The following is a 12766-nucleotide window of genomic DNA, read 5'->3' as shown; positions in this document are numbered from 1 at the left end:
GCAAACATACAGTATTATGTTTATGTAGTTAAAAAAAACAGAAGTCCACATTTCCACGCTTCTGCTAAAGTTAAAGTGTGTAATCTCTGAAACAGGCTTATTAAAAATGCAGCCCTGAAAATGGTCCCAACACCGCTTAGTATCTTGTCTGCAACACACAATGATCAAAGATAGAATTAAAACTGGTTTAGGTTTTATCTAAAAGATCACAACACTAAAAATAAAATCATAAACCCCCTGTTATTCTAATGTTGACAGTGCATTTGAGTAGTCACATTAAAACTAATGTTATCCTGTTTTACATGAACTGTTTGGCCAAAGAGAGCAGAAATCAGGCTGCTTTGAAGGTAAAATAGAGGGATATGAAATAAGTGATACCGGCACAGTCACTTGTGACTCGGTTTCCCACAGCTTAGCAGTTTTCACGGGTGGAAATCAGCAAAGTAGAAGTCTTTGGTCAACATTGAGACGATGCACGGGATCTGCTTCTTGCCACTAAATCCCGGCAGGTTGGAGGAGGACTCAAAGTGCAGCGCCACTTTGCGGTTGACGCGGGTCATGATCTGCATCAGCTCCAGCTCTCCGCGGAATCGCATCAACATCTCGCACAGCGCCTGCATGAACCACGAGCCGTTGGTCGCGTTTCTCCATGAGTAGTAGCCTGCAGGACGAGTCACGTTACGAGTGTATTGCCATTTCATTATGGATCATGAACATACTAAGGCGGCACTATATATACATACATACATACATAAGTGTATATAACGTACAATTCTTTGTTTTACGTATCTATTTTGATTTTCTAAACTAGTCACCCTTTGCCTTTTTGATAACTGCGCAAACCCTTGGTGTTCTCTCAATGCGCGTTCGAGGTAGTCACCTGAAATGGTTTTACTTTCATCAGGTGTGCTTTGTCAGGGTTAATTAGTGGAATTTTTTCTTATTAATAAAATGCTGCCGCGTAAAGTTCGCAGTCTACTTTGAAGAATCTAAAATATAAGACTGTTTAGAGAATGTTTTCAGTTATTTCACACTTTTTTGTTAAGTACATAATTCCACATGTGTTCATTCATAGTTTTGATGCCTTCAGTGAGAATCTACAATGTAAATAGTCATGAAAATAAAAAGGAAACGCATTTGAATGAGAAGGTGTGTCCAAACTTTTGGCCTGTACTGTATGTATGTATGTATGTATGTATGTATGTATGTATGTATGTATCGCAATAAACACGTTGTGAAAGGCTGCGACAAAGACAATCCGAGATTTTTTTAGTTAGTTGAAAGAGAGTATCAGTAGAAAACCGCACTTTACAGTGGTTCTCATAAGTTTATGAACCCATTCTAAAGTTGACTAAAAAGAGGAATAAAAAATAAATTAAAAAAATCATCTTTTGGAAATTGATCTTAATGCCTTAATTAAAAAAGAATTATGAAAAATCCAAATTTAAGGACAGCAATTATCTTTGTGAATGAATAATGTGTCGTATATAAATAAATGTTCTTCTTAAAATAAAGGGGGCATGAGTAAGTACACCCCTATGTTAAATTCCCATAGAGGCAGGCAGATTTTTGCAGGCAGAATACTGAAAGCAGAAAGGCAGAGCAGAGTACACTTTTTATAATCGCAAAATAATGACGTTGTCGCAATATTCAACAACATTATCGCATCTTACATATTTTCCTCATATTGTGCAGAAGTCTTTTCTACCACTTCCGGTGTACAGCGTGTTACCTGGAGCGGTGGAATAGGCATACAGGAAGTCTGCCTCCACAGGAATCCTCTCTGATGTTTGAACATCGACACTGTCGGTGTCAATCCCGTTATCCAGCTCCGCCCCACGACACGCCTCAAAAGGAAATCCAGGTACATTAAATATAACATACATTATGCACATTAAAGCTGGGATAGGCAGTTTTTTCTGGCATCATCGGGCAAAAAGTCCATACTGATCTTTCAGCATGTTGTAATTAGAGGTGCTCTAAGCGATGTTGGGTGACGTTACTTCTTGTTGACGTTCGAAGTATTGTCAAACAAAATGAGACTAGCTCGCCCCTCCCTCTTCCTCCTCCTCCTCATCCCGTCCTGTCCCCCTCCCTTCCGCACACTAACCCCCCCAACCCCAAATCCTTCTTGTCGGTTATTGGCTGGAACACTGTTTGTTATGTTTGGTGGTGCAGGTTGGCGCAGTTTGTTTTTGTTGCCGTTTGTGGCAGGCGCATAGCCAGTAATGGGCCAGGGCGGCACTGGCCTGCACACTTTACTCACTGGCCCGCCCAGCCAAGTTTGATCAATTGTTTTGTTATGAAAAATATCCAAATGTATGTAAAAAAAAAGAAATAGTAACATAACTAGCTAGTTGTGTGTGTTTAATGTGTCTTCTCTTCTGATTACCGTATTTTCCGGACTATAAGTCGCACTTTTTTTCCTACTTTGGCTGGTCCTGCGACTTATAGTCAGGTGCGACTTATATATCCAAAATATATATAATGTAACATGTTTTTAAATGTTAATTCATACTGAAAACATTGCCGTCTACAGCCGCGAGAGGGCGCTCTAGGCTTGTGACAACTAGAATGCTGCTCCTAAAGACAACTGAGAAAGAAAAGAGATAACAAACTGCCGGTAGTAAAATATGCAGCCGAAAACAGTAATCAAGCAGCAGAAAGAAAGTTTGAAATGAGGGAGAAACTTGTGAGGGACTGCCGAAAAGGTTACTTTTACTGCAATGAAGAAAACAAAGAAAGCTAATCGGCTAATCGCGGGCTGAAAGCAAGATGGCCAGAGCTGGAGGAAGGAGTCGGGAGGGACTTGTCAACGGTGCAGTTACGTCTCTACGCCTTTTAATACATCCATGCTCCACGCCCTGGTAGCTAGTTGTTCTGTGTGCTATTGTATAGTTGACAGATGAAAAAAATAAAAATCTAAATAAAAGCGACTTATAGTCCGGTGCGACTTATATATGTTTTTTTCCTCTTCATGATGCATTTTTTGACTGATGTGACTTATACTCCAGAGCGATTTATAGTCCGGAAAATACGGTAAAACGAAACTGTTTAAACCATAGAATTAAGATCAAACAATTAGGAAGCCTTGGAACATAGGTGGTTGCTATGGTAACAACAGGCAGACTCTCCGGGCTGCCTTCAGCAGTGCTAGCTGGCTTTTTAGACAATGTACCATGGATGTGTTAAGCAATGTACTGTTAAAAGTTACCGCGACAACAATGGCTTCTCTTTAAAGTGGTATGGACAGTTTTCTTGGATGGAATACAGTGTAAATAAGGACGTGTTTTTCTGCAGCATGTGCAGACATTTCCCCAGCGGAGCTGACAGCCCATTAGGGGTGGGCGATATATATCGTTTACGATATCGTCATTGTTGTGTTAACAATGTGCAAATTGACATTATCGAGTATTTAAATTACTTCGAAAAAAAACACTTCAAAACACGCATGGGAACGCTAAACATTCACTCATGTCAACAAAGATGGCGGCGCGCGTGCAGCGGCTACTAGCCAAGTCTCCTGTCGGTGTATATTTATACAAGTACAGCCACACTGACCTAATCAATACAGGACTATGATACAACACAGCCGTTACGAGAGCCTTACAGGCGGCTCATAACATCCCGGAGGACATAGCCAGACCGGGCGCTCCAGGTTGTTGTCGGCGCTAGCACGCCGAGCTAGCTACCGGCAGGATGAGAAAATAACCCTGGCAAGACCAGAGGCGGAGGACTGCATTTTTGTGCACAATGAATGGAGTACCAACCGCAGGATTGTTGCCCAGCACGGCTCACCTGACCCGGAAGCCCTGTCGGTAATATACAGGCCATTTTATTTACTACGAAAACAGCACACTGCCGTCTACATAACCCCCGATGCTAATGTTAGCACAAGTTTGGCTCACTGCTAACCATAGTGAACAAACTGCAGCGCGATCACCTGGAGGGGATACAGGGGACTTTAACAAGGCGTCCTTAAAGTCTGTACTCCCCAGCTTTTTTCCAGCATGTAGATTGTGTTACTAGAGGGAAGAACACACTAGACCATGTATACTCTAACATCAAGAAAGCATACAGAACTGCTCCTCTCCCTCACCTGGGCCAGTCAGGTCACATCCAACTATTCCTGATCCCAGCATAAATCACCGGTCAGAAGGACTATCAGAACCTGGCCTAACACGGCCCTATCCTAGCTCCAGGACTGCTGCCAATAAGGACATGGTTGTTGCAATATGTTACAGAACAGAGCCCTTTGTTTATTGTTATGATTTCATCTTGCTTGTATGCTGCACAATTTACATTACAGCAGTGGTGTACAACTGAATGTTTACTCAGAGTTCAAAATTCCTACACTAGTTCAATTAGTATTAGTATAGTATTAGTATTTTGTCTTTGAATTGTTTTTACTTTAATACTTACATTTTAAAGAAAATAAATAACTTTTCATTCAACATTGTGCCCATTATTATCATCAGTGATTAAGTAACTCAGACTTTTAAAAACACATTTTTAAAAGGATATCGTCTAATTATCGTTGTCGTCAAAATCTGCAAAAATAGAGATATTATTTTTTGTCCATATCGCCCACCCCTACAGCCCATCAGCGAGAGGAGGCCCTCACAGAGTTAACATTAAGTAAACGTGTTTCATGCTTCTTGCGTTATTATTTTAGTAACCTAGTAACCTTACTATTTAGTAAGAAATGATGAACACTGATGATGGCTTCTAGCTGAAACGCGTTTGTGTTTTGCCCACATTAAATAAGAAGATAACTTATCCGTGAGTGACGTAGTTTTCTTTGATCCTGTCACTGCCGTGGACTCCATACACTGTCTAAGTTTTGGCGCTTTGCTGGCCACTTTTCCTTATATCTTTCATAATTCAAACAATGCTAGGCTGGAAGTTTTCATTCTTTGATTTTCTTTTACTGCTGGTAGAACATGTGCTGCTCATGATCTGACCATAGTCCTGAAGCATATGGACAGGATATGTTACATGTGCGATTTTTGTCTGATGTAGGCTATTCTATGTCATGCAGTATGTCATTTTGATGCCTTCTCTGTTTGGGTTCATGATTAGTTGCCACTTTGTGCAATGAAATGTTTAATTTTATAACAGTGCTGTATAGAGCCAATGCTGCTGGTTCTGCCGGTGCAAATATATTTTAGCCTGAATAGGTTAAAATCGACAGGTTTTTATCTATTGTTGTGTACAAACTTTTTAGACAGAGTTTTGTTGGTTGAGCATGTTGTAGACAGTACTGCTATTGCCATTGTAATGCAGTATGTTGGAAGGTAAAATTGTTGCTGTTTTTTTCAGATTGTCCTTTTTGCTACTGCTAGTCTTTTTGAAAATGGCCCACTCACTTTTGTACTGGCCCGCCCAAAATACTATTTCTGCCTACGCCACTGGTTTGTGGAGCCTGGGCTGTCTTCAGAGACCGCGTTTTTTTACAGTGTGTTCAGGGGACAGGCAGCTAGCGGATGGTGAGGAGATGTTTGCTTTATGTGACAAAAAATGTTGTAGCCTAAAAAACGCGTCACATCGCTTTGGGCACCTTTAAAGTGGACTGACCGATAACTAGACTTCTGCATCTCCTCTTGGCTCAGTTTCCAGCCTTTAGAAAACTAGTCCCTGACTGGGGACTTTGGCCAATGTCCTTTAAAAAAAAGGTCTAAAAAAAGAGTCTGACAATAAATGAATACCAAATATGTCAATACCAGCGAAACATTCGAGAGATGGAGAGAATTTTTTTTTTTAAATAGTTTAGTCTCACGGCTGTGGCTAAAGCTCACAGCTAAGGTTCCCAGAAGGCTAAACTATTAGCAGCATTTTCTCTCCATCTCTGTAACGCTTCACCAATGTTGACATGTTTTATTCATAAACATGAACTTGAATCACAGTATGTCATCTCAAATGTCTCTACACACCCACAAGCCCTCAAAGAAAACGGTCATTCTCATAGAACGGAGCTGCAGGAGGAGGGCTATATTTTCAAATTTTTTGGCATTTGTTTAGCCTTTTCCAGAAAAACTGCCACCCACAGCTTTAACTGTGACTGCATTTGATGGTTGTACTGAGACACTGAGGACACGTGGTTTAAAAAGCTACAATAACAACCAGCGGTGATTGTTGTAATTCAGATTTTATCTAAAATCACATCTCTGAATTTAGACTTTGTACATAAAATGTTCAACTTCTTATATTCAAAGCCTGGCATCAAACGGTTAGAAAAACATAACATATTACTGTTGAGAGTACTTTTTGCAAACTTAGACAAAGTGTACCAAACCTTACACGACAAAACAAGCATCTCCAAGCACAGCCGTACACAGGGCTGTAGTGATGGCACAAGATGAACAGGTATTGTTTCAACTAGTATACGTGTATGTGTGAGGTAATGTGGGTATATTTAACCAACCTGTATGAAGAAGAGCTTGGGTTTCCCCACCAGACTCTTACAGCGGTCTCCTTTAAAGTATTTTGTCAGCTCCTCCAACTTTTCAGCACCGTCGGTGCCAAATATCACGCCCTCGTCTCCATGACTTAGCAACACACATACAAATGATGCACTCTTACTGTGGTCCTCCTTGGATGCTAGTGACACACACACACACACACACACACACACACACACACACACACACACACACACACACACACACACACACACACACACACACACACACACACACACACACACACACACACACACACACACACACACACACACACACACACACACACACACAAAATAAGACAAGAGTTACATTATTAGTCCTGATACCCTCTCATTTGAAATTATTATCATCTTGAGGACAGTGCAGATATTGCAGATATTTTAGCATCTCGCAGATATAGTTCTCAGACTGCAAAACATACAGGTCTGGTATGGATGGCTACTTAACAGTTCCCAAAGACATTTGTAGAGTTACGGTAATAAGTGCGTTTGGGAATTAAAGAGTAGGCGCTGCCATGTAGTGGTTGCTGTATGCTCCTGTGGCAATGCAGTCTATATAAACAGCTATTTTGTATCCGTTTCTGTATTTATTGTTTATTTCATATCAATGTATTTTGTCTGTTTATGTATGCACCAACTACCAAGGGAAATTCCTTGTAAGTGTAACTCACTTTGGTAATAAATCTGATTCTGAATCTGAAATGCAGCAATTGTCAACATTTGCTGTTCCAATCAGTCGGCAAATTGATTTTACATGGCAGTGTGAGAGAAGAGAGAGAAGAGTTTTCTTTAAAACTTTAAAGTGCTCATATTATGCTTTTCGGCTTTTTCCTTTATTGAGTTATATATCTTTTTTGTGCACGTTATAGGTTCACAAAGTGAAAAAAACGCCCAAAGTCCACCCCAAAGGGCACTTACCATCTTCCAGAGAAAATACTGTTCACAAACTGCTCCAAACTGCTCTATTGTAGTCAAGCCTTTACTTCCGTGACGAACCCTCATCACTTTGTAACACACGTTATATAGAGGTGTTGAAATTAATCAAATAATCGATGCATCGGGATGCGGACATGGATGATGCTGCATCGATGCAGTGGCCCACCATAAAACACACACACACACACACACACACACACACACACACACACACACACACACACACACACACACACACACACACACACACACACACACACACACACACACACGGGAGAGTGGAGAGAATCACAAATCGAGAAAAGGAAAGAAAACACTGAGAAACATCGGGAGGCACTAGAATAGTTAGCTTGGAGAAGATCTAAGTGGAATAACGAAGCTAAAGAGGTGTAGCTACACTACGGCACTTTTCCTGTCTAACAGCAGTGGTTTAGAACAAACGTTGTGCTAGTGTGCCTGGCTAAAGTTGGAGCTAACGGACTAGCTAAAGCTGGAGCTAACAGCGGAGAGTTGCTGATCCGGAGGACGCTGATTTTGGACCGGAGAGGACGACAGCGTGTTTCCCTGCTGAAGAGGACTTTGCCGTAGCTGGTGACTTCATTTTCGTGTTTGAGCTGTGTTTCTTGGACTAACAGCTAACTGTAAGTTGGATTTCTGTGTGTTTGCTTCACTGCTGCACGTCCACATGGGGTACCATCTGGCCCGCAACTTTTTTAATTTTTTTTATTCCAATACAGCACAATAGATTTGATAGTAAAAAGTAGGGTGGTATATGACTAATCTAAAATAGGTAAACCTTCATGGTAGCTACTTTAAAGAAATGAACCCAAACACTTCATCATTCCAGTCTAAAGTTACGTATTGCAGCTTGGGCATTGCACTTGACAGTTTGTCAAGTCAAATATCCTATATGGCTTTAATAGAAAAATGTTTTTGTGTTTTTTGATTTTGTGATGCATCGAGATATCGAATCGAAGACCTGATAATCGTAATTGAATCGGGAGATCAGTGAAGATTCACACCTCTAAAGTTATAGTGCTCACCTAGCTGCTAGCATGGCACGCCCTCATACTCTGCAACTGACTAGTAGTAAGTAAGTAAGTAAGTTCTTACCTAGGAAGCGCGCACAAACAAAGATGGAACAGAAGTGTGATGCCTCACCCCGTAGCTAAAACGGAGAGCTCAACACACAAGGTGAAAAGAGGAGCTGTAGCAATGTAAAAAATGATGGTGTTTTTTGAAAATTAAACCACATAAACCTATTCTGGTACAACCTCTAAATACAGTTATTAAACTGAAAATGAGAATAATATGAGCACTTTAAATAAATAAAAAAACTGTAGTTTCTGTTACCACTAGACAACAGTTGTTTCATCTGCGCCACGGTCTGATCAGTTTTGAAATTGATCTTATAACCCAGCTTAGTGAAGGTCTCAATAGCAGCAGCAGCATCTACATCCGTCCCGTTCCGAGCACTCATCCCTGGAGAGAGACACACGCAAACACACAGGTAGAAATGCAGTAGTCGGCAGCTATAATCATGGGCGCAAATTTAATCTAATAGATTGGGGGTAATATATAATACAGCCACAATTGTACTTGTAGAGGATATGTGTAGTTGTGGTACTCCAGTAAGTAGACTGGCAAGGCTATTTTATTCACTTTAAACATCAGATGAAGTGACTCTATTCTCTAATACAGATGATGCTGAACTGAGAACTGAGCCTCCTAGCGAGCAAGCTAACCAACTAGCCAGCCAGCCACTAAATTAGTCAAGTTTAACAACTTAATGTTTCATTCACACACTCTTGTCACAGCGTAGAAAAGCACAACACTCTCACCAGATGAGTGACAACTTTGTTGGGCTCGTTTTTTTGTAACTAGTGAAAGCACTGTGGGTGGAATTAGCAAGCTAACATTAGCTAATTAACTATCCATCAAACTACCAAACAAGCTAAGTAACTTTATAACTGCTAACACAGTGGACTCGTGAAAAAATATATGTAAAATAAAAAAAATCCAAAAAATTTTTGTTTTTTTATTCTTTAGAAAATTTTTTTTTAAAAAAGATTTTTTAACAATTGCTGTATTACACATTGTAAGTAAAATGAGGGTGACACATTGACACACACATGAGACTTGTTTGTTGTCAGTTATTACATTTACAGAACATTTGTGACTGCGAAATTAAAGAAGTGTGTGTGTGTGTGTGTGTGTGAGACACACTTGTTAAATGGGTGTAGTTACCTGTGCTACTGTGGAAGTTCTTATTGTTGATAATCAGACAGGTTCCGATGCAGGGATAGTCCATCTTGTAGCGGTAAGGGTCAGAGCCTGCTGTTTTACTGATGCAGGGGGCAGAGTCCACTTCCTCAGCAGTCTTACTACTGCCTGCAGGCTTTGCATCTGACCTGACAACACACACACACACACACACACACACACACACACACACACACACACACACACACACACACACACACACACACACACACACACACACACACACACACACACACACACACACACACACACACACACACACACACACACACACACACACACACACACAATATTCAAATACATTGTTTGGCTCATCTCTACCTCCTAGATTACAATAACTTATTATTACTGTGTAGAGGAATGGAGGGGATGAATGGCTGTAGGTGTAGTCAAACTACACAAATGTTTTCTTATATCCTGTCCAATATTTTGTGCCCATATATTTATGTCATCAGTGTACAATAATTATTACCTTTTCTTTGAAAACAATTTCAAGGCGTCCACAGTGTCCCCACCACTCTGCGTCACGTCCATGTTCCTACAGGCATGGATGCATACGAGGCAGTGATCAGAAAATATAGGACCTCCATTTGGTGAAAGTGGAAACAACCACCAAGATAAAAAATAAAAAAACACTTGCTTCTCGATTGGCATTTATCTTTCTCTTCCAGTTCCTGGTATTCACTATCTTGCACTCTGTCAAAGTATGTGCAGAGCTCATCCAATTACTGTCAATGCCATTTCAAACAAATCAATATGATCAATTCATATCAGCAAAAGCCACTTCGTACGATTGACTGGGTTCATACTGTACATATGATTTGTTAATTTAGTTTTCACACTATATTATGGAGCTGCAAAAATGAATCAAACTATCAAATTAATTGCCAACTATTTTTATAATCGATTTAATCAGTTTGAGTAATTTTCATGAAAAAAAAATGTGAAAAATGATCTGATTCCAGTTCCGTAAATGTGAACATTTTCTAGTTTCTTCAATAATCAGCAGCCCTACTATATTCATTTGATTTGTCCAAGTACTGCTGAAGGCTGGAATGAAACTCTCTTTATCTTTCTAGCAAATAACAATGACAACTAAGGCAACCATACCGGATTGATGTTTAGGAGTTTAGAAAAACTGATAAGACATAGGCCTATAGGCCACAGTAATTGTTTTTAACATCAACCCATGACATACTGTATATTGACATGGTTCCCTTAGATTTTATTTTATTTATCACATTTATCAAATAACAAATATTTTCTAACTGGTATTTTGGCACAGATCTGGCACTCAACAGGTTTCCTCTCACACAGGGACTTTTTCTTTGGTAGACAGTAATTCCAATGAAAACGTTTGGCAGTGAGGCATGTGGTTTATCCAGCGTGGCAGCTGAAATTCAATTTCATTTAACCCCATTGAGGGAGGCAGCAGGGATTTGTAAAATGTGTTCCTTTGCAATTTGGGTGAACTAGCTAGCCCTTTAGATGTATGCCTACATGTATGATTTACGTTAAAATATTATGTCTAAAAGTAAAAAGATAGGTCCACCCACTCTTTTTTTCTTACTGGATAGCAAAAACTCATTGAGAGTAATGTTTACGGGATTTTTGTTGTTTGTATGTTTAGGTTATACAGGATGCTAAATTATAGAGCCGTTTTAATCAGACTTTAAACTCGAAACCAGTGAACACATGAGAGCAAAGCCCTGATGGGTGGTTCAAACTGACCACAACGAGGAAGTTGTTGACTTTGTGGTTAGTCTCGTTTATTGTGGTTAGGTTAAGAAGACCATGGGTGGAGAGGCAAGCTAGACCTATTTAATTAATATACACGTATACCAAATATATTTAATGTATCATTATAAATAAATTATATTAGAATAGACTAAATCAGTGTTTGAGAGAAAGGATGCAATACTGTAACGTCAAAACGAAACTCCATTGAATTATTGGAACGTTACAGCTCTGTTATCAGAAGTAGGTCAGTTAAAAGCGAAGATGACACTTTAGTCATATGGAATTATACATATTAATGTTACATAACCCACCTGTCAAATGTAGCTAGCTAGCTAGTTAACAAATACGGTTTTCTGTAAAACAGGACTGTGGGAATACTAGTTCAACGGCTGACGTAATAAAATGTAAACTGAACTTTATAGTCAACGTTACACGACCAATGCCCATAGATTCAAAAGTGTGGTCACGCAACTGTAGCCATGTCTCATTCAGGAAGCAACTGTTACTAGACAACTTTAATTACGTTAATTTACACATGAAATTAACAAGGCTAAAAATGACCAACGAATAACGTTAACGTTGCGAGTTGAAGACACACACGAAAACTTTTGCACCCGCATTAGCTAGCCAAGTTTTGAACGAGTGAGTTCACAATAGCCTCCAACTTCACTTAGCTAAACGTCAACTAAAAATGGATTTCAGGTGCTAACTTTACCTCGTTAACATTAACCTTACCTGAAGTTGGTTAGCTCAGTTACCAAGAAAGGACACTCAAATATAAGTCGTGCTTTGTCAAAATCATATGTGAATAATAATTGAAATATATATATTTTTCTTTCAAAATAAACGTACCTCTTTTGTGGGACGGTGGTAAAATTTAGCATTACAAGGAAATGTCCAGTTGTTCGTTCGAAGTACAGGCTTGAAACTCTTAGCCAATCAGGAACGCTACTCCCTGTGTGGGCTGGAGAAACCACAAAAAGCCAGCAGTTGATTGGCTTAGAAAATTGTCCAGAACGCCACGAACAATTCCAGGGTTAGGGGAAATTACTTTACACAACTCATACAAGGGAAACCAATTTGACTTCAAGGATTCAACATCACCCAGAAATAGAACTTCTGATATTATTTTGTAAAAAACAAAAACACACAAAAAATGCTCTTATTTTTTGCATTTAATAAACTTACAGTATTTTTTTATTTTGTATCTAGCAATGATCCAGTATAGGCAGCATTTGGGCAATGGAATCTGAGAATCATAAGCCCAAATGTCAAGGTGCTTTCTGTATTAAGGCTTTAAAAATGCCAGCAACCTTACTATTGTTCAAATGTAGTTTTGGAGTC

General features: G+C 39.5%; 1 protein-coding gene across 1 annotated transcript; it reads right to left on the bottom strand.

The window, feature by feature from the left end:
• Positions 1-239: 239 nt before the first annotated feature.
• On the bottom strand, positions 240-12293 carry LOC120566943 (caspase-3-like). Its single transcript, XM_039813663.1, has 7 exons — positions 12275-12293; positions 10155-10220; positions 9647-9810; positions 8753-8881; positions 6425-6600; positions 1733-1847; positions 240-661 (listed from the first exon to the last, which is right to left on the bottom strand). The coding sequence occupies exons 2-7, from the start codon at positions 10214-10216 to the stop codon at positions 423-425; spliced, it is 885 nt and encodes a 294-aa protein (XP_039669597.1). The 5' UTR covers positions 10217-10220; positions 12275-12293; the 3' UTR covers positions 240-422.
• Between the last annotated feature and the right edge of the window lie 473 nt (positions 12294-12766).

Source organism: Perca fluviatilis, chromosome 10 (genome assembly GCF_010015445.1).
Source record: "Perca fluviatilis chromosome 10, GENO_Pfluv_1.0, whole genome shotgun sequence".
In the NCBI taxonomy this organism is placed as follows: Eukaryota; Metazoa; Chordata; class Actinopteri; order Perciformes; family Percidae; genus Perca; species Perca fluviatilis.
Note: the sequence above shows the minus strand (reverse complement) of the source record. Positions and strands in the feature narration are given on the sequence as shown.